Source organism: Uranotaenia lowii, unplaced genomic scaffold (genome assembly GCF_029784155.1).
Source record: "Uranotaenia lowii strain MFRU-FL unplaced genomic scaffold, ASM2978415v1 HiC_scaffold_146, whole genome shotgun sequence".
Taxonomy (NCBI): Eukaryota; Metazoa; Arthropoda; class Insecta; order Diptera; family Culicidae; genus Uranotaenia; species Uranotaenia lowii.
The window spans coordinates 1-24,424 of record NW_026597477.1 but is presented as its reverse complement, the minus strand read 5'-3'; the positions used below and the strand labels follow the sequence as shown (position 1 = coordinate 24,424).

Sequence of the window (24,424 nt, the reverse complement as noted above, 5' to 3'; positions counted from 1 at the left end):
AATAGTCTGGGGTTTCTCAGCTGATTTAGACTAATTTTTGTGTCCTGAGTTAGAATATCACATTGATTTTGCTGTATCAGGTCAACTTTTTGAGATACAGCCATATGGCTATATACGCTTCAATATGCTATAGTAATAGGGGTTTTGAGTTCAATCTATGTAATTATAAAATTAACTTATTAACAAAATTAACAAAATTTATTATCTGAAAGTAGGCTACATATTTCTATTACTATTTCAGGTTATTAATATGGCGCCTGCTCGACATTCATGCATGAATAAGCCTGACGTTTTCTGCTACATCTGCGGAGAATACACGCTGGCAGCGGACAGGAAGAACATCACAGGCTTTGTGAAGAGCGCCTACAAGGCTTACTTTACAGTCAAGCTGGGTGACCAAGACAAGTCCTGGGCACCGCACGTGCGTGGAATACCTCCGGCGGTGGACGAAGGGCACGAAAACTTCACTGAAGTTCGGGATACTGATGGTTTGGAGGGAGCCGTCTGACCATGCATCGGATTGTTACTTCTGCGCAATCAATACTACTGGTATCAACCGGAAGAATCGGCACAGCCTCCAGTACCCCGACCTTCCATCTGCTCGCCGTCCAGTTGCTCACTGCGAAGAAATTCCTGTACCATCGTTCACAGAGCTTCCTCACAGCGACGACGAGGCCACCACTACCAGTACAGAAGAGGGAGGATATGCAGAAGAGTATGAAGCACGAGATGGTCCGCGGCCCTTTTCACAATGTGAGCTTAATGATTTTGTTCGGGATCTCAGCTTGTCAAAGACTTCCTCCGTGCTGTTGGCCTCCAGACTCAAAGAGAAAAATCTACTTGGCGAGGACGCGCGTATCACTTACTTTCGTAGAAGGCATAAGGACTACATGGGCAACTTCTGCCAGGAGGAAGACCTAGTGTACTGCCGAGATGTCGCCGGTCTTCTTATTGTTAAACTCGGGGCTCCTCACTACGATCCGAGAGAATGACGACTGTTTATTGACAGCTGTAAGCGCTCTTTGAAGTGTGTGCTCCTCCACAACGGGAACCAGTTCGCCTCAATCTCTCTTGCGCACTCCACAACTCTTGTAGAGAAATATGAAGCAGTGAAGTACGTGCTCGACGTGCATCTGTGTCGACTTCAAGATGGTGAACTTTCTACTTGGTCAACAGTTCGGGTTCACGAAGTACCCATGCTTTATATGTATGTGGGTCAGTCGAGACAGGGCCCACCACTATGTTAAGAAAGAGTGACCGGCACGAGAGCAGTTAGTACCTGGGGCGAGAAACATCATAAACGAACCTCTTGTTGACCGGGAGAAGATATTGATCCCACCACTACACATGAAGCTAGGGTTAATGAAAAAGTTCACACGCGCCCTGGACAAGGATGGGAAATGCTTAAACTACCTGTGCAAAGCCTTTCCTCGACTGACCATTGAGAAGCTGAAGGCAGGCATTTTCGATGGCCCACAGATACGGCAGCTGATGAAGGACGCAGAGTTTGAAAACTCCATGAACACACTAGAGCGCGCTGCGTGGAAATCGTTTGTGCAGGTGGTGATCAACTTCCTGGGGAACACGAAGGCAGCAAACCACGCCACACTCGTCAACTGCATGATAGAGGCCTTCCAAAAACTGGGGTGTTTGATGAGTAGATGCACTTCTTGTTCTCATATATGGAGAAGTTTCCTGAAAACCTAGGGGCGATGAGCGACGAGCAGGGAGAAAGGTTCCATCAAGACATGCGCCTAATGGAGGAGAGGTACCAGGGGAGGTGGGACGCATTCATGATGGCGGACTACTGCTGGTCGCTGAAGAGAGACAACCCAGCAGCTGCTCACAAACGGGAATCGAAGAAACGGCGATTTATGCCGTAAACTCTAAACGTTTGTGTCTCGTTACGCTCATTCTTATACTAATATTATGCTAATATGCTTATCAAATTTCTTAGATTAAATAAAAACTGATAGAATTTGCATATGTTGACTTTTATTTCTTAAGAAAAACCGAGAAATCGTCAGGGGTTTCTCAGCTGAGGAATTGCAGAAATTTGTTTTTTGGCGAAAAATCGACTTTTAAAAATTTATGTATTCTAATATCCTGACCTGATTGAACAAAACCATGGTCATTTTCGGACTTAGGGCGTCAATATTAGTCTAATTCAGTTGGAAAACCCTGGACTATTTTCAAAAAATCTTTTTTTGTTACTCAGTGTAATCAACTGCATCGCAGAACGAAGTGTCGGCTCTGTTCGGTACTTCTTCTTCGATACAATTGATTGGTGGTGGACAAAAAATTCAGTATGTATGTGGTCAAGCTTCTATTCAAAATGCTCCTCGTTCCTTTCAACACCTTAGTAACTTTCTTCCTGTTATTATTATTATTAATAAGATTTGTAAAAGACTCTTTAACAATTGTCATTCGGGTCCAACTTTCTTCCTATGGTCTACGCTCAAAATTTCCAAAAAAATAAATACACGGTGATCTCTCCCCTTAAAAATTTTATACTTTATATTTAAAATAAGCTTCAAAACTCGTTTCTGACTAATTATAATTCGTGCTCTGGGTAACACAGAATGAGCGTGGAAAACCGATTGATTTCAAAACCCGCGGTGCTACAAAAAGTTCAATGAAATTTTTTCTTGAAACAGTGATATGGTAGGGCGGTTGGTTCATTTTGATTCCTCCGAGCTGCAAGCTCTTCTCAAATGCTGCCTAGATGCCAATGTGGAAACCGTTCGTCAGTCTGGGAAGCCTTGGGCTTTCCTATTCTGCATGGTTCAAAAACGGATGGCCCAAAATGTGATCTTTCCACCGCGAACACCAGCAAGCTACCGCAATAAGTATTTAGCAGCACATAAAAGTTTTAAAAAAGGAAAACTAAACTCACCGGAAGCTCACAGTCTTTGGGGTCATGATGTAGAACCAGCACAAATAACTGGAGAATTGGAATTCATTGAAATACCGGAAACAAGTGTCCACGGATTTAATGTAAAACGTGAGCATTGTGTAGAAGATAACGTCATATCCGGGACTAAAACTGAAGCAATCCAAAACCAGGAACCGTTTGGAACAGAGTTGCTTAACGAAGATCCTCCAATTCAGGAATCCGAAAAAAATTGTAGCATCTGTAAGACTTCAAATACAAGAGGGATGAAGCCTTTATTAACACAGAGTGCCAATGGAAATACTTATTGGGACATTATCCAGGATTGTTTGAATATCAAGGTAAGTAAATAATTGTACAATTCATAGAAACGAGTTTATTATTTTAAAGTTAATTAATACATTTCTATTATATAGATATTCTGCGACGGTGATGTAAAACTAGCCATTTGTGAAAAATGTTCATCCTTCATAGAAGAGCTTTTCGATTTCGTGGAAAAATGTCGAAAAAATTTAATGGAAATAAGTGTAGAGGTCTTAGATAGTTACGCGAATAAAAACGATTGCGCTCATATTGACGAAATAATGAACGATACTTTCCTTGGATTTGACGAAGGCGAACAAGAATCCTTTCTGGTGAAAGACGAAATGATACTTAATGATATCGATCTCGAAAATCTTGCTAAAGCTTCGGTTGAAGTCTCGTCTGAACAACTGGTAACCGTAAAAAATAATGGAAAGCGTAAGCGTGGAATAAATATAAAATCTGAAGAAAGACAACTCTTGCTGAAGAATTGCATTGATTTGAAAGTTGAAAAGATACGGGTTTCCGGTAAAGGTCGATGGTTACAATTACTGGGAAAGGTGCGGGAAAGAATGATTGAAGGAGGGTTTCCGGTGCGATCAGTTAAATCTCTTCAAATATGGTATAAAAATGCACACAAAGCTTTCAACGCTGGTAAGTTAGCAGAGCCAGAAGCTAAAGAATTATGGGGAACACATATTACTGATGACGAATCGGATTGTGAAGAAGATAAGAAAAACGATGCAGCATCCGAAACTATCAATCAACCAAAACAAAACACTGAAAAGGAGTTTTCTGACAAAGTTCTAGAATGTGAAAACATAAGCAATGATACAGAAATTCTAGAAGAGGATTCAAAAGAATCCGAAACGAATAACTATGAATGGACAGATGGGCCGTTGAATATTGAATTCACAAAAAAGCAGATCCGCGAGCAGACACGTCTGTTCAGGGCGGATGTCGCAAAACTTCCCCGACAGTGTGATGTTTGTGGGGTCGTAATTCGAGGAGGTGATTTCGTAGCGCATATGCAGATCCATTCTGCAGAAGAATTTACCTGCACATTTTGTGACCGTGTTTTCGCCAACATAAGATACCTGAGACGACATGAAAATATTCACACTAAAAAACGACAATACAGTTGTAAATATTGCGAACGAGTATTCCACAGCTGGACCACTTGGAAGGATCATGAGGTAATATCTCTCAAATATTTAGAAATTATGATAAACAAGAGTTAATCCGTGAGTCTTTTTGGATTTGATTCGTTCATTTTAGATTCTGCATATTCAAAAGGGCAAACATAAATGTTCTGAATGTGGTAACGAGTACGCAAGGAAAGCCCGACTTACAGATCATTATAGGTCTAAACATCTTGGATTGTGTAAATACCGCTGTAAGCAGTGTGACTTCGTTACACACGTCAAGTAAGTAAATACCAGAACTCTTCAAGAGCTCACAAAAAGCTTAAAATTTTTAACATTATTTAACATTTTCTTTCTCAATTTCAGGAAGCGTTTGTTCCTTCATGTCCGTTGCAAGCACACTGACCTTCGACCGTTTGGCTGTCCATTCTGTGAAAATAAAACAAACAACGAGTCCAACAATCACAGCCATTTTCAACGACACAAAAGGAATGGCGAGGCTAGCGTCTATCAAATCAAGTGTGCTTATTGTAGCGAACTTTTTGTCAAAGACGCAGCATTCGAGATACATTTGGTAAAACGTCACCCGGATAAATCTGTTGAGTTGTGAGTGGGTGACGGTTAGCAATAATAAGGGAAAAATGTGAACACTTGTTATTCTCAATATGCATCCGAAGTCATACCTGAGTTCTGAAATTGATGTTGGAAATCGCGAAAAATATGGTGTAAACAAAAAATTCAAATATTTAATTATAGGGAACTAACAATCAATAGATTGTTTTTTTCCAACGGCGAAATAATTAAGCCTTCTTTTAGTAGTAGTACATAATCATCAGCTTCGGTTCGTTAAAATTTAATATGACAATTCATTCTAATTTTAAATGAAATTTGAATTTGTTTAATTCATTCAAATTAAGCATAACAAGGTTTCGGAGCTCGTAACATATAGGTATTTTGCATACAAATATTGCACTCATGGGTGATACAGTGTAAGCGTGTAACTGTGTTATTTTGTATTGTTTTTCTTGAACGGTGTTGTGAAAAATTGTCTGGAAACCAAACTGCCTTTCTACCGCAGAAGGATATCGATATGTTTTTTTTCGATGCCTCCGAGCTTCAAGCCCTTCTGAAATGTTGTCTGGAGGTCAACATGGAAGACGTTCGACGATCTGGGAAGCCGTGGGCTTACCTATTCTGTACAGTTCAAAGGCGGATGGCCCGATATGGAAACTTTCCTGCACGAAAACTGGTGAACTTACGACACAAGTATCTATATTCACAGAAAGATTTCATGAAAGGTAAACTTAATACACCAGAAGCGCACAGTCTTTGGGGTCACTTTAAGGGACTAGCAGATTCCGATATGCATTCGATTGAAACAAATGAAACAGAATTGTTGAAACGTAAACCAGCTAAGATAACTGGAAAACTGGAATCCATTAAAAATTCCCGAAAAGGTAGACGCGGAATCAACGTAAGACCTGAGGAAAGGCGAACCTTTCTAGAGAATTGTCTTCGATATAACGTACGTTCAATGGGCAAAAAAGGATTACTTTTACTAGAGAAGGTGCGAGAAAAAATGGTTCAAGATGGTTTTCCTGAGCGAACTGTTTGCTCTTTAACGTTTCTCTACAAAAAAACTCGGCAAGCATTTCGTCATGGTCGTCTAACAATACCGGAGGCTGAGAAATTATGGGGATCACATGTTGCTGGCAATGATTCAGATTGTGCAAAAGATGAGTCCATGTCCGAGGCTAAAATGGAATCGAACAATGATCAGTCACAGTTTGGAATAGAGTTTTGTGACAATGATTCGTCGATTATTCGTGCTCAGGAACCTACAAGAAATTGTAGCATCTGTAAAACCTCAAACGAAGGCGAGATGATAAATTTACTAGCACAAAGTGCTAATGGAACTACTTATTGGGACATAATTCAGGATTGTTTAAATATCCAAGTAAAAACTTGTGTCGTTATGTATTATTGGTATGTTTTCATTATTTATTTTTTTCAGATATCTTGCGATGATATTAAACTGCAAATTTGTGAAAACTGCTCGTCTTTCATAGAGGATTTATACGAATTCGTAGCAAAATGTCGAAAGAGTTTAATAGAACTAAGCGTAGAGGCCTCGGATGGAGCTGCTCATATCGAAGAAACAATTAGTGATCCCTTCCATGGCTTTGACGAAGATGGACATGAACCGCTTGTTGTGAAAGATGAAATCATGCTCAGTGAAATCGATCTCGAAAATTTCAACATAGCTGAAGCATTTGAAAACAATGACATTTATTCACAAGAACAACCCGAAGAACAAGAAGAAGATTCAGTAGTATCAGAAACCGGAGATCCAGAATATTTAGAAGAACCGCTAAATATTGAATTGAATTTGACCGAAGAGCAAATTCGCAAGCAGACACGTGAGTTCACGGCAAGTATGAATAAACCTGCCCGTCAATGTGATGTTTGTGGAGTCGTAATTCGAGGAGGAGATTTGGCTGGACATATGCAGATTCATTCTGGAAAACAGTTTCCTTGTAGATTTTGCGATCGCGTTTTCGGTAGCGTTAGATACCTCAGACGTCATGAAAATATTCACACGAAAGAGCGGAAATACAACTGCCAATATTGCGATAGAGTATTCTACATTTGGAAAACTTGGAAGGGTCATGAGGTAAAATTTCATAAATATGTTCATAATTATGTTCAAAAGCTACAATAAGTCTCGTTTCGTTTTATTTGTTCATTCTAGGCGCAGCATACAGCAGACAAATATAAGTGTTCTGAATGTGGTAACGAATACTCGACAAAATTAAATCTTGATACTCATTATAAGTTCAAGCACCTTAGACAGTGCAAATTCCACTGTAAGCAGTGTGAATTCGTTACGAACATCAAGTAAGTATTTTCACAGTTGAAATATGAAAAAAAAACTACATTTTTTTTTAAATGAAGAGATTGAGTTAACTTGTATACCCATTATTCCACACAATTTCCCAATTTCAGAAAGCGTTTGCTTCACCATGTCCGATGCATGCATACGGACCTTCGGCCATTCGGCTGTCCATTCTGTGACAATACGACCAGTAACGATGCCAACCATTACGTCCATTTCCAACGACACAAGAAGAGTGGCGAGGCTACCGTCTATCAAATCAAGTGTGCTTACTGTGGCGAACTGTTTCTCAAAGATGCAGCATTCGAGACGCATTTGGTGAAGCATCACCCCGATAAAATTGTTGAGTTGTGAATGCGGGACTCATCTTCTATTTTTTTATGATTCAATTAAGTATTTTTTTCAAAGCTAAATGATTCTCTTTCAATATGTTACCGAAATTCCTGGAAAGTCTTATTTGTTTTTGATGCATTGCTAGGTTCTTAATCGTTTTTTTTTATTTTAAAGTTTTTTCTATTCCGATGGCTGAATCCTTGTCACTCCAGTGAGGAGGATTCCTTCAAAATTGGAATTAGATAGCACCGATTTGGACCATCATTCAAGTGGAGTGTCAATTGCAATGCTTTTTTTTGTTAAAAGACTTTATTTTAATTTTACCAAATCTTCGATTGGAATTTTCTGAAAATGTCACAGCTTTATATTTGCACCTAGTACCTATAATTCTTTTTCGAAATATCCAGTTCGAATTAAGCTCGTTTAATGGCAGTTTCAACGGAATGTTTCAACTGTCGAATGACAGTCGCTTGATCATCTGCCTTGATAATGGCCGTTCCAGCAACGATCATATTTGCGCCTGCCTTCGCACAGGTATCGATAGTGCCTGGACCAACACCGCCGTCTACTTCGATGTTCAAGTTGGGATAATTCTCACGAAGCCACTGCACCTTGGGCATCATGTCAGTCATAAACTTCTGCCCTCCGAAACCCGGCTCGACCGTCATGACGAGAACCATATCGGCCATGCTGATGAATTCCTTAACCGTTTCGACTGGAGTTCCTGGTTTCAAAGCCAGCCCAACCTTCATGCCGGCTTCCTGGATTTTTCGGCAGATATCCGGGACGCTGCCCATAACCGGTTCGATGTGAAACGTATACTGGTTGACTCCGGCGTCTGCCATCGGTTCTATCCAGTGTTGTGGGGCCTGCACCATCATGTGAGTTTCAAAAAATGCATCCTAAAAAAAGTTTCTGGTTAGTTTAACTTCTTACTTAATTCAAGTTGTCCAACCTTGATTTTGTTTCGCAAACATTTGACCACCGGATGCCCGAAGGTGAGATTCGGCACAAAGGTGCCATCCATTACGTCCAAATGCAAATAGTCGGCACCGTTGTCCAACAGCCGTTGAGATTCCTCATGAAGCTGAGAGAGATCCGCATTGAGGATTGAAGGACCAATTTTTGCACTCAAGGAAGACATGGTCAGGAATAAATTTGCGGATTTTATTAAGTATAACAATTCAAAACAATTCAAAAAGCACGCAACGAGGTTCGATGTTGGTTGATTTTTATCAGCAACTGGAAAGTGTATTCGACTTTTACGAACGAGAGAAATGGAAGAAGGTCATATAATCAAACCTGAATTACACTCTTTACAGACGACCAGTGAAGTAGACTACCTTGAAAATTAGGGAGGGATGTAACGCAACAACAAATATAACAAAAGAAATGCATTGCTCTGAAGTTCAACGTAAAAAAAAAAAACGTCTAAAAGGAAGCTCATGGATGTTTCCTTTAAAGAAACATACTTAATTATGTTTGAATGGGGACATTTCACCCAAACCAAATCCTACAAGTTGAGTGTTATTTTAGATACACATATTTATTTCTTTTCGATGAACATAGATTTAAATTAAGCTAAACAAATGAAATATTCACTCGCTTGAAAAAAAATTATAAAAAGAGACGTGTTCACAATTTCAACTCAGTCTAATTTGCATCCATTTATGCAAATTTGCGTTCAATCTTTATTTTAGATCTTTTCAGAGTTCATCCTTATTCGAATCATCGCCATCCGCATTATGCTTGCCCTTGTAGTCCTTGTTCTCGATGGTGACCTGAAGGCATCGTTCCTGTTCAACCAGGAAATCCTTCGCCTCCCATGCCTGGGAGCCTTCTTTGAACATGAAAATAGCACGATTATCATCAATGAGGTACCGCTCAGCCTGGATGTGGTTGTTCCACAAGCTGGTCTGCCACAGTTTGGTGATTTCTTCGGTTTCCGTCCTCGAGGGACTACCGTTCACGGTTACGAAGCTCATCAGAGTTTTGCCCTTTTTGGAGGCCTTCAGAATGCTCTCCGGGTTGCTCATATCCAGCTGAGACATATCGAGTGGTTCCGCCGGTCTCAAATGTTCAGGTAGCTCATCCGGTTCCAAAGGATCCTCATCTTCCTGAAAGTTGCATCAAGTGGTTTTTCAAATAGGTTTTTAATAAATTTGGAAAAACATGGCGTGTTTACCTCCCATTGGTCCAACAATCGTTCCATATCAGCATCACTGTAGTCTCGGATATCTTTCTTAGCCCAAGCCGGTTTATCATCGCCCTTGAATTTCTTAGCCTCAGCTAAGAAACAAGCACCGACAACTATTACGATAATAATCAGTAGTTTATTCATTTCTCTAAATTACTAGATTATTTTAGTAACAATTTACAAATAATCTGAACTTAGCAATGATTTTTAACACTACACCGAAGAGCCAATCCAAATCAAGATGTCGTCATCACTAATCACCGTTACTATGACATTTTGAGCTTTTGTTTTGGCTCCTCCGTTCCATGCGAGAGCGATGAGAGTGATTTTTTCTGTTCAATGAATTTTAAGGTAACGGTTTGTCACGGGTAACGGGTCCGTTTGTACACTGTAGGTTTCTCTTACACAAACTTAGGGAGTCGATCACCCAAACAGTTTTCTTCGATTACAAATTTCTGTCCGTACCGGTTGGAAAATTCAGAAGAGAAAAGGACATACGTTGAACAACTTGAATTACGAGCCTCAGATCTGCCATGCGAGGATTGCAAAGCAAACTCAATGACCTCGCCAAGAGCTCCAAGGCTGATAATTTCAAAGTCAATGTCGGGAAGATAACGTCGATGAATATCAACCTAGAAAATCATACCAGTTTCATGGAAGCCGGGCAGCAAGTTGAAAAAAGTGGTGTACACGAAATGCCTGATGGTGGTAATTGAAACCCGGATCAGAATACCACACCAAAGTTCTCTACGAACGAAGCAGAATAAGCCCTGATTCTGCGCCGCATGTGAGGTGACGATTGTGGAGTAATCTTACCATTACGGGACTCTAGTCACCTTATTCCGATAGTCGGTGTAAGTGAAGTGACAGAGGATTATTCCCAAAGTTCATCCGAAGTGACGTTCCGCACCTGAAGCGACCATCAGTATGAAATGTTCATTTGGAACGCGAGGAAAGTACATTAGTATACACCACTGGTTTGAAGTATTCATTTGAAACGCGAGAAAAACACACTGAATTGTGCGCTGGAATTCACCAGATGTGCAGCAAAATTCATCAGATGTGCGGTAGAATTCATCAAGTGTGCACAAAATTCACCAAGTGTGCGGCAGAATTCATCAAGCGTGCACAAAATTCACCAAGTGTGCGGCAAAGTTCATCAAGTGTGCAGAAAATTTACCAGATGTGCGATTCCATCTTTTTGATTTCCATTTACATGGGATTCGATGAATACTTCATAGGCCTGGTATACACTGAAGTATGCGCTGGAACGGGCGGAAATTCACCAGATGTGCAGGAAAATTCAGCAGATGTGCGGCAGAATTCATCAAGTGTGAAAGAAATTCACCAAGTGTGCAAACGAATTCATGAAGTGTGCTGATATGTTCACCAGATGTGCGTTCCATGTTTGATGACTATGACGACGTGAGAACTGCAAGTTTTGGAGTAGAGATGGATTGGTTCATAAGCTGCGAAAGGATGTGAACGAGATCTGCAGATAGGCGCTTGACGTCAGACGGAAATCGAAGACGAAGCATGTACTGCTCTTGTCGAAGAAGTCTTGCCACAGAAATTAGGACTGTTGGCGCCAATCTTGACTGGTATCCTATGCTATGTTGGCTTCAGATTGTAGACATTGGAAGTCTTTTTATCAGGGTGGCCTAATGCAGCGGACAACAGGCGAAAGAAAATAAAGTAATAATTTTCTGCTGCTGAATACGCCCTGATTCTTGGTGGATAAACGAGCTCTGGGTTATGTTATACTCAGTTCGTAGTGTAAAATCACTGAACATGTTCTCATCGTGCCACGTGCTCGCGCTCTCTCGTTGGAATCGAATTGCTGCGCCGTGATTGGTTGAAACGTTAAGAGAGTTTTGCGGATTCTCTAACACATGTGATTGTATGCGTGTGTCACCAAGAAACCCAAGAAACGAGCGGCCGCCTTTGTTTGCTTTTATACCGGTCTACTTTACGCCATCCATACGCGCGAACGGTACTTGTTGTTTACGAATGAAAATGTTACAAACAATTCGTAGTAAACGAGAGACATCGAAACAAACGGTATCCGTTTGACAGGTCTCTTGTTCTGCACTTTTTCTCCGCTGATTCGCGATTTCTGTCAGTCGAGTGGGAGAAGTGCATTGTGATTGTTGTGTTTCTACTTCAGCGCACCGTGTCATCAATTTTTCTGCTAGCGATAGTAAAAATTTTTCATGGTTAAGGTAAAGATCGGGAAAAACAGATTAGCCAGCCGAATCGAACGCTTTCTGGGGGTTTTGATATGGATTAACTGCCCAAAGTTAAGAAGTATGTGTTGGAAGTGATTAGTGGTTGATTCGATACTGGAGAAGACACGTTTTTCGCAAAAGAAATTTGGCTGCCTAGTGCAGGCCATGATGTCATCCATATTCTTCGAACGTGAAAAAAAGGTTACTGTGCCTTGGTGAGGTTTCTTTTGATCGAGTAAGAACAAGAATAATATTCTGTTCTTATCATACTACGCAAACATCAATAGTGTTCTTGTTTATTCCCGGAATTTTCGAAAAATATAACTCAGGAAGCATCCATAGATTACGTCACGTTTATTGTAGCATAGGAAATACTTTGTTCAACTGAATTATCGTTTAAACCTTCCCTTTACGAAAATTCATCACCTAACAGTTTTCTCGCCCATACGCGATTTTCCTCACAGCTCGCAACTATCCACTAGTATCTATCTACGTTTTTCAAAGTAAACAAGTCATGGTAGTAAAAATTCCAAATCCTCTTTTTCCCACATGCGTCTCGTAGTTTCCAAACCCATCCCAGTTAATGTGAATCTTGTGCCTAGTGCGGCAACGTAATTATATTTACATTTTTTTACGGACGGATGGCCAGTGAAATGCGATGACTTATTGTTGATTAGTGTCGCGTATGCTGATAGTGACTTGGGCGTAGCTGAACAAGAAGCTACCCCAATCAAGCCATCACCGCACAACAACGAATCGATGCCGTCGCTGTAAAGCAAATAAAAAATTCCATCTGTGCTTGCCGTAGACAAATAACGCAGTGAATTTGATTACTTACAGATATATACATAAACACTAAGTCGCTGGTGATTCATATTTGCTGCTGATTTTCGCTGTCTCTCTGTTGGGAGCACGATCCAAAAATCGGGTGTGAAGTTCTGCGGAAGACATAGGTGTTGGAGACGAGGTCAACAAGTAGACCAAGGCCACTTGGACAGGCCGTGATCCACGATGGTGTTCGAGAGCATCGTCGCCGATGTCCTTAACCGTTTCGTTGGTGAATATGTTGAAAATTTGGACAAGAAGCAGCTAAAAATTGGTATATGGGGAGGTAAGTTTGTTTATATCTTTTTCAAGTTTTTTTTTTAATGTGAGTTTATTTCAATTTCCTCGTGAACGTGCGAGAGACGAAGAAAGAATTGCTCAAATAAGAAAAAAAAAACCAAATAGCTGGCAAAAATATCGATGGGGCAGAAAGGGGCAAGTTGATTTGAAATCTGGTTCGTACAAAACATGTGTAAGAATATGTGGGAAAATAACAATTACAGTTTACCATGCATCTTGAACTAATGTGCTCAATCTGCAGTATCAAATTACCGCTCCCTACCCGTTTGATAATGGCTCAAAATATATTTACATTGCGGAATACCTATAATCGTAACATGCGGCTTATCGAAAGGTATGGGCATTGGCGTTGCATTTAATGAACTGAGCTCACTGTTTATTCTTTGGATTTTCATCCAATATGTGCCATACAGGTAGAGCGCTGTAGATAAGTGTAATCATTTCTAATGGTCACTTCTTCAATCAATTGGCTGTTGTTTTTGCATGGCGTAACTGAGATTTGCAACGTGTGACTCTGAGTCGGGTGTGTCTCAGGTACTTAAAAGAAACCCGTTAGAGACGCAAGAATGTTGTTTGTTGCTCAATGATGTGCTAGTTCAAATATTTATGGGTCATTTCAAACTGAAATTTATTATAATCATAAATCTTATTATGTTCATTGATGTACTGATACCCGAGGGGTGTTCTTGCAACTGAGGCAGGATCCTAGTCAAATAAATTGTCTTGAGTTTATAATTATCGATCACAAGAGATTGATATTTTAAGACTTACTTCATTACTCTTTTTCATTACTTTACGTGTATTTGCGATAACTCATTGAATGTCTTGTTTTCAGGTGATGTTGTGCTTAACAATCTGATACTTAAACAGAGTGCACTCAAAGAACTTGACCTTCCGGTGTCCACCCTCTATGGACACCTAGGTAAGTTGGTGCTCAAAATACCATGGAAGAATCTGTACAGTGCTCCAGTTGAGGCTATCATCGATAAACTGTACATCCTTGCGGTTCCAAATACGGACATCCGGTACAACGCCGAGAAGGATGAAAGAAATGCGTTCGAAACGAAAAAGGCCGAGCTGGCTAGAATTGAGGCGGCCAAAAAGAGCGAAGAAGAAAAAGATAAACCGGTGGCAGATAAAACTTTCACGGAAAAACTGACCACCCAGATTGTGAACAATGTTCAGATCAAGATATCCGATATACACATCCGTTACGAGGATACGGCTACAACAGGTAATCCTTTCGCTTTCGGGGTAACATTGAGCAATCTGAGTGTGCACACTACCGATAAGAACTGGGTGAAAACTCTTGTATCCGAATCGGTGACCAAAATATACAAACTGGCCCAGTTAGAAATGTTATCGGTGTACATGAACTGCAACACTCAGCTGTTCCAGGACCAGGACCCATCAATGTACAAGATGCTGTTCCAGGAAACGATTGCTTCCAAAGAACATCGACCGGAAGGCTACCATTACATTTTTGGTCCCATCAGTTCTGGAGCACGCTTGGAAATGGTACCAAATCCAGAATCGCAGGAACGACCATTCACTTCACCAAAGATAAAGTTGAACTTGGGTATGGAAACTCTAGCGATTGGTGTAACCAAGGTTCAGTTCCAAAATACCATGCAGCTAGTAGAAGCTTTCGGTAGAATGATGCGTGCCGCTCCCTATAAAAAGTACCGACCATTTGGGATCACCTACAAGAATCATTACAAAGAATGGTGGCACTTTTCATACACGTGCATACTGGAAACGGAAGTTAAACGACGCCGGCGAAACTGGGCCTGGGACAACATGTTACAGCATCGAATGAATCTGAGGAAATACGAAGAAGCTTACAAAGCGCAGCTAACGGCTAAGAAACTTACGCCGGACATCATAGCTCGGTGTGAAGAGCTAGAAAAGATTTTAGATCTGCACAATCTGATCGTCCTGCGCCAGAAAGTCGAGCTTGAAGTTCAAAAGGAAGGTAAACGACAGCAAGAAGAGCAACAGAAAGCCGGCTGGTTCAGCTCCTGGTGGGGAGGAGGAGCCAAAAAGGAGGACGCGAATAATACTACTGATATAAGTATGTTGTATTTTTGTTAAAACTATTGATTAAAAATTTTTTATTTTTTTTTCTTAATTGCAGAGAAACAATTCGAAGCTGCAATGACCACTGAAGAGAAGGCTAAATTGTTCAAAGCTATTGGCTATCAGGAGAACGATTCACCTCTGGAACTACCCGAGTACTATGTGGCGCAGGTGTTACAGTTTGAGCTTCAATCGCTAGAAGTTTCTATCAAATCGGAAGTAGCTTCCGAATTATCAGAGCACTTCAGCCGTTCAAGTGGACTTCTAGAACGAGTCATGCTTCTGGAACTGAAAAATGTCAAATGTGGTGTCCAGCAGCGACCTTCTGCAGGGGCATTGAAGTATGTTTATTTCTTTACACTTGAAACAGGCGAGAAATCAAAAAACTTTTATGTTTTCAGGGCATCGCTCAAAATGCAGGAACTGACAATCTCCGGTTTACGACAAGGTGAAGTGTTGCCGATCATGGTGAAATCGCAACTCGAAGAATCTAGCACTCTACTGGACGTTTCCTTCGAAACAAACCCAGAGGACAAACAGTGTGACCAACGTGTGGTCGTAACATCGCAACCCCTGCAAATTATTTACGATGCCGAAACAATAATCCAGCTGACAAAGGTCTTCAAAATGCCCAGATCGGCAACGATTTCGCAGTAAGTTGGGTTTTAGTTGTTTGCTTAGCTAAAAGTAAATGCATTGTTATTTTTTTAGACTTACGGACGCGGCGGCCGAAAAGTTGGTTAACATTAAGGAACGATCGGCGACCGGATTACAGTACGCCATAACAAAACATCCTCGTTTGGAACTGAATGTTGACATCAGCCCAAGTTACATTATTGTACCCCATGGCGGTCTGTATTGCAGTCGTGAATCCGTTATGGTAGTGAGCCTGGGTAAGCTGTCAGTTCAAACAGAACCCCGGCCCCTACACCTTAGAGATGTCCACACGATGCACGAACAAGGTGTACATCAGGAAGAAATTCTGAAGGAAATCATTCGACAAAGCTACGATAAATTCATCCTAGAAATTAGTGACGTTCAAGCGATCGTGGCAACGCTCGACGAAGACTGGCAAAGTCCACTCAAACAGAGAGCAGTCACCGAAATGCATCTGCTCGAACCGACTTCGTTTCGAATATCCGCTCATCTGTGCGTGATTGACGACGATCCGCGGTTAGCTAAATGCAAGGTATTTGGGGAACTTCCTTCGGTCACCCTATGCGTAACTGAACAAAGAGTATTGGAAGCGCTATCGATCGTTTCAAGCCTTCCATTACCGGACTCAGACGAAGATGTGCAGCCGGCACCGATCAGCAAAGATACAAATGTGTTCGGATCGAGTTTATCGTTGCTAAAGTACCTCGATGAACAGCAGCAAAAATTGACCAAAATCCAACGACCTGTGGAGAATTTGAATACCTCTGACATGGTCGATGGCGAAGTTGTTCAGTTCACTGACCTTGAAGTTCGATTTGTGCTTAATGGTAAGTCTTTGAAGAATAAACTTAAGTAACTGTTTATCTTATTTAGTTTGGTTTTTTTTTCAGAACTATCGTTGACAATATTCAAAATAAGTGCAACAGGAAATAGTTCTTCTGATGAGTTCGCAACTCCAACGGAGGAGTTCGATCAGCTGACGTTGGAACAACAACTGCTACAACCCCGCAAGAGTGTTGTATTCAATGTTCCATTCTCGAGTGCCGATTCGCGTAAAATTATGTCTTTCAAAGTAAAACAGCTTGAGATGGATATGGTCCAACGAACGTACGATCTGAAGGTTAATCTAAAACTGGGGGCCATTACGATGGATCAGTTCCGCGTTCGAAATGAGCAAGAGAAAATCCTCCACGTTATTCAAACTCCTAAATATGGCGATAACGATGACTATTTATTCACCGTTCAATATACTAATGTAAGATACTTTTTTATTTAAATAACCTTCTTGAAAGCTAACCTGATTTTGTTTACAGTGTAAGAAAAACAGCCCAGAGTTTGTAACGAAATACGAATCCGTAGAGCAGGAAGTTGGAATCAACTTTTCCACGTGGGTTTTATTGTTGCATGAAGAAGCGTTGAACGAGCTTATCAGGGTAACCGATTCCGTCGTAGAAACAACTCTAGAAATCTGATCTGATTTATCATTCTTCTCCAACGACAGCTCGCCAACGATTTCCAAACTCGCATGGAAGCCGTGCTGGAGGTGAAGAAGGAAAAACTACTGAACCAATACCCGATGCAGGATCGCGTTGCCTCGACGCATACCGAAGAAAGTGCTGCTGCTGCGCTGTTCAGTGCAGCGAAGGAGAAACTGCCAACCATTTTGGAAGACGAAGACGCAACGACGAACACCGTGGCTTCAAAGGGTAAGCTTTATGATATGTTTTGTTTAATATTTATTTTTGAGTAGTTAGAACCTTCGATTTTTGAAATAGTGTGGAGCTTTTAGAAAATTTGTTAATAAATGTCTCGTTTCAAACACTTTAAATACAAACTTTCCTGAATATTTTATTTAAAAAAAAAATCAAACTTAAATAAATATTCAATTTTCAAGTAAAAATTGTTAGAATTAATCAAGAAAATATTTATTTGTTTTGTAGAAGGTATTTTAAATTTTTCTGATGTTCAGTACAATTAGAAATAGTGAAATAGTATAGTTTTTTTTCTAATTTTTTTTTTACTTTTCGATCATCCGAATCCGCATTTTACTAACGATTGTCATTAAAAAAATCATCCATCATCGATCCTGAAAACTGATTTTGTCCAAATCCCGGATTTCGATGAACGACGGAATTGGCCTCCTTCAACATTTGGTTTATTTTCCCCCATTTTGTCTGTGTGTGTACGCGAATGCCGTTGTTTTTGTTGTGTTGATATGATTTCCGGCTTGCAACAACATCGAACAAAACATCCTTAAACCAACAACTCTACCAATACGTACCTACCTACAAAACATACACTTGATGCATGCATGCGTAAAACTGAACGTGAAATGAAAATAATATGAATAAAACAGGCCCTAATCGAAAACGAAAATCAATTGTAGACAGCATTAAGATCAAAGTTGTGGCCAAAATGGAAGATGTGGCGGTGGAACTGCAGAACGATAAACGATCAATCGCTGTGCTGGAGGTAAAGACTGAAGTCATCGAGGATCCAAAAATCATTTGACCAATTTCCTTTCATTTTCAGGTTCAAAACCTCACCTGTAGTGCGATTATGAAAACTTCATACACGGAAATTAGCATCCATCTCCAGGATATCATTCTTACGGATATGAATCCAGCATCAATTCATACCAAGGTATTATTTTGCGATTAGAAAATGTAGCGTTTCCGTACGACAAACATTTCTTTCCCTTTTAAGATTCTATCGATCATCGGGCATAATGCGCTTAAAGTGGAAGTTATCCTGTTCAACTTGGAAGCTACTTCTGACTACAACTCGGATGACATGCGTATCGCGGTGGAAATGGGCTGCGCGCGAATAGTTTTCCTCAATTGGTTTGTAACGTCGGTGTTAGCATTCTTGGACAACTTCCAAGCGGCGCAGCAGCGCATTAAAGATGCAAGTGTGGCCGCGGCCGAAGCTGCCAAGCAAAATGTGGTCGATGCTTATACCAAAGCTACTCGTATGAAGCTGGATGTTAAAATTAAAGCACCTATCATAGTGATTCCGGTGGATTCGAAAAGTCTCAAAGCGGTTGCAATGGATTTTGGTCATCTCAGTATTACCAACAATTTCCGGGATATTGCCACGGAAAGCCAGCATGGTATGGCAGTCATTGACGAAATGAAGATTGAACTGAAGGACATGAAACTTTCCAAGGTGAACGTGTGCATGTCCTCGCTGAGTCAAACGTCGCAGGTTTCATCGCAAGTTTCATCCCGTTACGGATCCGACGAGCTGGTTTACGGTATCGTTTCTGATCAATCATCTGTGTTGAGTCCGACCAGTTTTACTCTCGTTATAAAACGAAACCTCTCATCCGGTTGGTACAGAGAAAGGCCTGATTTGGATATATCAGGAAGGTTGAAGGCAGTTGAGGTATTGGGCTTATTGCATATTAACTAATTTCAAAAATTTAAAAATAAAACTTGTTTTTCAGCTTAATTTTATTGCAACAGATTACAGTATCATAATGCAAATTCTATCCAAAAACATGACCGAAGGACAAGACGAGTTCAAGAAACCAGTAATTAAGGTCGAAAAATCACCCACTAGCCCACTGAGTAAGTAAATCCTCAAATTTTATTTTTGCTTAGTTTGTTTTGAATACTCCATTTTGAATGCTAAATTAACTTCCAAACAAAAATGGAGTTGAGAAACTTTTTAGGTCAGTTTCTTCTTCTTTTTTTTTACTACATATTTGTTATGTTTTCATGTTTCTTTTTGCTTATTTTTTATGCTTTTACTCATCATTCATCGTGTGAACAAACAACAACATTCACCTTTACTCGATGCACCTGCTTTTATCATTGCACCAACATTTACACGAACAATTGCCGTTATTGAAATCCAAAAAAAAAATCCCAACAACATGGTGTGCATTTATTGCGTGCGTGCGTGTGCCTGTGTACCTTAACCAACAATTGTAAACTCAGTCGTTACTCCCGTTACATCTGCCGCTGGTAATCTCGCTCTCGATGGTAAGCTATTGCGATTGTGGTTGCGATTATTTGACAAAATATCAAATAATGGCAGCCTAACGTTTGCATCCCTAAATATTCGCACCTTTGTAATTGAAATTCGGAAATAAGTCATTGGAAGGGCGTTTTATGAAGTTTTTACAGTGTACATATAGTATTTTTTAAGATTTATCTTGAAAAAGGTTGGTATCAAAAGCCGAAACGCCGTAATATAAGTACTTGATAAGGTTCATTAACTTATACAAATTCTAACTAAAAATTATCGAGGGGATTAAAATTTTTTAATCAAAAAGTTCATTTTACAAAAAAAAAAAAAATTCCCACATGAAAGCAAAAATTTGAACAATTCTCTTTGAAAAAGTTGTATTGTTTGAATGCTGAATATATCACAAAAGAAAGTAGTATAATAACCCGTAAAAACAAGGTGGATTAAATGATTCAAATTATCATTCAAATTGGACCACTTTCAGTTATCTGGATCTCTAAACTGAGAATGAAAAAAAACACTTTCTATAAAACTTAGTTCGCTAATGACTGATTAGATTTGCCGGCTCTCTACCTGGTTTTGTATTCATACAGCATGAAAAAGACGGAAAAAAAATCTTCGTTTTTTGGTAACTCTCTGGAGCCACTCGCGCTTTTCACATTCTTAACAGCGAGTCTAACTGCCCCTTTTTCAAAAATTACAAGAAGCTTTCACAGGTCGCATTCAAAATCATAAAAACTTTGCTGAATTGAACCCTTTCGTTTGTTACGAGAGCGTCGACAATTACCTCACTCGCCCGGTATCTGAATGGCATCTCATCTATAAATCAGACCCATGGGGGACAAACAAGGCGAATGCCATACAAAATCCTTAAATAGGAATGCGAATACCATACGAACACCGGAGACAATGATGATGTCTCGAAATGCATGAGACGACAGCACAATTTGTGTTGTTTAGCCGAATCTGGTGTACAGTTTGTGCTGAAACTCATTTCACCCAAAAGGGCTCCTTACCTCCTACTAGCTAAAAGTGATGTCAACGTTCAACCATTTTTCTGAATCCTCCTACATACTTTTTGAAATACTTGTAAGAATTTTGTAGGTTTTTGAGAATTTTAGTGTGTGCACATTACATGCATTACATGCCATAAAGTGATTTTAAGAGCTAAACTAAAGGTAAATTAAATGCCTATTGATTACTAACATTTTAAAATATACCCATATACCTATGATGTGTAAAATAAAAAAAAGGCCGATAAAACATCTATTGAACTGACAAAGCTACATTCGAAGTAAGTTCTTAGTTCTAGGCTTTTTGATTCAGTTTTTTTCTTCTAAGTTGGCAAGTTGCCGAACATTCCCGAAAGTCACTTTCCAACAGCACAATTCGTGCTAAAGCAGAACAATTGCAGAGATGTTTGTCCTACCATTTGCTCTTGATTGTCCTAGCTTGGTTCGCACTTTAAGAGAGTCCGGAGCAAGACAAAAGAACTGATTCCTACCTGCTGACGATATCATCATCATATCTTCTACTAGAACTACAGACTACACTACTAGAAAACAGGATCTAAGGAGTGTATCGAAAATTAACTATTAACATATTTGGGCCTTCTACTTACTAACGCGTGAACGCGCACAACTGTGCTCACCTGTATGTAGCATCTTGATCTGTCAAGAGTGAACCAGCGCTTTGTTTACGTTGGAATCATTCGTTTCTCCAACTAATTAATTCTCCTCACTAATTAAAAAAGGAGTTAAAATTCGTGTGTTGGACACTTGGATGCGAAAGAAGGGCATCTCGATGAATGAAGTGGCGAAACGTTTCGGCATTCATCCGGCGAGCGTAAAATCCATCATCCACAAGTTCGGGGAACACTATACGTTCGATGATTTGCCAGGAAGAGGCAGAAAACCAGGACCATCTGACCCAAATCTAGACCGTAAGGTAATCAACCTCATAAACCGGAATCTATCGATGTCCTCACGGGATTTGGCGAAAAAAGCTGGGACATCGATCGGAATGGTACAGCGGCTCAAGAAGAGGAACAACCTGAAGACATACAAGAAGCAGAAAGTGTCCAAACAAATGGCTGAACAAAAATCACGAGCCAAAACCAGAGCCCGAAAGCTGTATCATCGGATTTTGCAGAAGCCAGTTGCGTGCATTCTCATGGACGATGAAACTTATGTAAAAGAGGATTCCAGTACTCTTCCGACCACAATTCTACCCTGCAGCTATTGGGGAGGATGTGAGTGACCACGAGAAGTCGATTGAGGTGGAAAAATTTGGCCAGAAAGTGCTTGTGTGGCAGGCAATCTGTTCCTGCGGATTGAAGTCGGCGAGTTTCTTTACAAAAGAAACAATAAATGCCGATATCTACCAAAATGAGTGTTTGCAGAAAAGGTTGCGGCCACTATATAAGAAACATACGACTCCACCATTGTTCTTGCCGGATTTGGCGTCAGCCCACTCCGCTAAATCCACTCTTAGATTGTTTGAGGATATCGATGTAGATTTCTTTGAGAAAGATATTAACCCACCAAACTGCCCCCAGCTTCTCCTAATAGATTGATATTGGGCTATCGTCAAGAGAGTTTTCAAGAAGGATGGTAAGGCCAACAGGACCATGGCGGTTTTCAAGAAAAATTGGAATGCTGCGGCCAAGAAGTGTGATCAATCAGCTGTACAAAACCTAATGAAATCGAAAGTCCGAGAATATTACCAATAATTAGTTTTTTACTTGTATTTCTTTATGAACTGTGAGAATAAGCTTTTTAAAACATTTTCGAACTGTTTCGTTGTTTGAATTATCAATAAAATCAATACAATTAAAAAAAAAGTGTTTATAACTTATTTTCGATACATTTCTTAGAATGCTTTGAACAGGATAGCTAGATCAGCCCCTACAAATGGATGTCAGATTTCTACTAAGTTATGCCTATACACATCTGTCTTAACCGGAAAACACTCAGCAAACTCCCCTCAGCAATGAAACAAAAATTCTCTATGACCCACTGTACCCATCTACTAGGACTACAATTGGTTAAGTTTAATCTTGGCTTACAAAACGAGTTACACCTTTTATAAAAGCCCAATGTGTTTTCGTTATGGCTAAGATTAGCTTAATCCTTTTAAAATACATCATCGTCAAACTCTTTATCTATAGCCTAGAGACGATATTTTCAGCGATTTCTCTGTAGCTATCCGAACAAACAGCTTTCTCTCAGACAAAAAGGCAACACAATATCGACCACCTGCCCCAACCAGATTAAGGAATCAGATTTTGGGACGGTAATACTCGAAAAGTGAATCAAAATCTAAGGCAATAAATAAAAACCAGCGAATCCCCGAAATTTATCTAATTCTCTTCCCAGCTTCTGAGGGTCAAAACTACCTTTACAAAAAGTTTGAGGGTCACTGATTCTACTAAAAAAAATTTAACTATTTCTTGGCTGAATTTGAATTTCACTTTTTCACAAAAATGTCCTCATGTTTTGTTGTTCTAGTTGAAACCGCCAAACTCGTTAAAACTGGTAGGTAAAAAAAATCAGGACGATTTTGAATAGTCAGAACGAAGAAGCTCTTAAAAATAACCAGGAAATGGAACAGTTTGAATCTCAGTGCATTAAAAACAGAGGGGGGAATATGTCTAAAAACTTGTTGCAAGGCGCGCAACTTAGAAGCTCCGTTTGTTTGATGTTCTCCTGGTCCGATCGAGTTAAAAATAAATTGAGCGAGAGTGGCTCCAGAGAGTAATCAAAACGTAATGGGTTTAATATTTTGATTACCATCTCTCTGTAGCCACTCTCGCACAATTTTTCCGTATGTTTGTTTAAATAACGTGCCGCTATTACCTGAAGAGGAAGAAAATCCAATTTACTAGTGGAGGTCGTACTTCAAAATTCTTAGTAAAGACTGAAACCGAGTACACAATGGATGATATGAATAAAGCTCTAGTAATTGTTTTTGCTATTTTCGAGCAGTTTTGTGAGTCAAATACTTCGAATGGCATGCATATTTTTAATCTGGAGCTGGTTGAAAGCATACGTTGTACTCTGCTTTGTCATATCTAGTTGAGCAAATGCTTTCAAATTTTGCCATTCTAAAGTTCGAGCTAAGTAAAAGCTATCGAATCGAGCAATTGCTATTTTCTTATTCATATACCACGGAATAATTAGTTAAATTATCTCCCTGGAAATGATTTAGAAGCTAAGAAACTTGAAAACGTGCCGACTGTATTAGCCGACACCAATTCATCGCTGAATTGTAGGAAATAGGGACGTTCAGAAATAAGAACCTTCATAAAACGCTTTCCTTGCCTCAATGTTTGAATAGATCATCGATATTTACATTTCTCTGTTAACTGTTCATAAAAATGTTCTGCAATCAAGGAAATAATTGAAAATATATGCTAATTTGCCCTGTTTAGTCCGAATTTCTGCGCACTTTTTACAATTTATATCGCCAAACGTTTCGCGCAAATGACCTACGCTATTTCACCTCAGGTAAAACGAACTGGTCCGCAGTTGCTAAGAAGGCCACTGCGAAGCCTTTTGGAATCGATGTGGTCCAGTTGAAAGCGGCCAAGCA

At 39.9% G+C, this 24,424-nt stretch overlaps 5 protein-coding genes across 6 annotated transcripts; 3 read left to right on the top strand and 2 right to left on the bottom strand.

The window, feature by feature from the left end:
- Window positions 1-2,587: 2,587 nt before the first annotated feature.
- LOC129759383 (zinc finger protein 82 homolog) lies at window positions 2,588-5,371 on the top strand. Of its 2 annotated transcripts, XR_008740167.1 has the most exons (5): window positions 2,588-3,234; window positions 3,310-4,392; window positions 4,475-4,623; window positions 4,708-5,066; window positions 5,259-5,371. XR_008740167.1 is itself a non-coding variant. In XM_055756821.1 (4 exons), the coding sequence occupies exons 1-4, from the start codon at window positions 2,662-2,664 to the stop codon at window positions 4,949-4,951; spliced, it is 2,049 nt and encodes a 682-aa protein (XP_055612796.1). In that variant the 5' UTR covers window positions 2,588-2,661; the 3' UTR covers window positions 4,952-5,082. The 2 variants fall into 2 exon arrangements, 1 of the variants encoding a protein (XP_055612796.1); XM_055756821.1 differs by lacking the exon at window positions 5,259-5,371 and having other exon boundaries at window positions 4,708-5,082.
- A 60-nt stretch (window positions 5,372-5,431) lies between these two features.
- Window positions 5,432-7,650, top strand: LOC129759384 (zinc finger protein 236-like). The gene is made up of 4 exons (XM_055756822.1): window positions 5,432-6,298; window positions 6,356-7,015; window positions 7,094-7,239; window positions 7,348-7,650. The coding sequence occupies exons 1-4, from the start codon at window positions 5,432-5,434 to the stop codon at window positions 7,589-7,591; spliced, it is 1,917 nt and encodes a 638-aa protein (XP_055612797.1). The 3' UTR covers window positions 7,592-7,650.
- LOC129759385 (ribulose-phosphate 3-epimerase) lies at window positions 7,134-8,947 on the bottom strand. Its single transcript, XM_055756823.1, has 2 exons — window positions 8,526-8,947; window positions 7,134-8,472 (listed from the first exon to the last, which is right to left on the bottom strand). Exons 1-2 carry the CDS (start codon window positions 8,712-8,714, stop codon window positions 7,984-7,986), a joined length of 678 nt encoding a protein of 225 aa, XP_055612798.1. The 5' UTR covers window positions 8,715-8,947; the 3' UTR covers window positions 7,134-7,983.
- A 150-nt stretch (window positions 8,948-9,097) lies between these two features.
- LOC129759386 (LDLR chaperone boca) lies at window positions 9,098-10,024 on the bottom strand. The gene is made up of 2 exons (XM_055756824.1): window positions 9,756-10,024; window positions 9,098-9,687 (listed from the first exon to the last, which is right to left on the bottom strand). The coding sequence occupies exons 1-2, from the start codon at window positions 9,909-9,911 to the stop codon at window positions 9,277-9,279; spliced, it is 567 nt and encodes a 188-aa protein (XP_055612799.1). The 5' UTR covers window positions 9,912-10,024; the 3' UTR covers window positions 9,098-9,276.
- Window positions 10,025-11,875: 1,851 nt separating this feature from the next.
- Window positions 11,876-24,420, top strand: LOC129759387 (intermembrane lipid transfer protein Vps13-like; the record flags this gene model as incomplete). The annotated part of the gene is made up of 15 exons (XM_055756825.1): window positions 11,876-11,989; window positions 12,836-13,106; window positions 13,956-15,194; window positions 15,258-15,540; window positions 15,601-15,852; window positions 15,911-16,683; window positions 16,747-17,111; window positions 17,170-17,289; window positions 17,358-17,562; window positions 18,213-18,328; window positions 18,389-18,499; window positions 18,563-19,243; window positions 19,305-19,428; window positions 19,801-19,845; window positions 24,340-24,420. Coding segments are annotated over exons 2-15 (4,495 nt in total), but the record flags the coding sequence as incomplete, so codon positions are not given.
- Window positions 24,421-24,424: the final 4 nt, after the last annotated feature.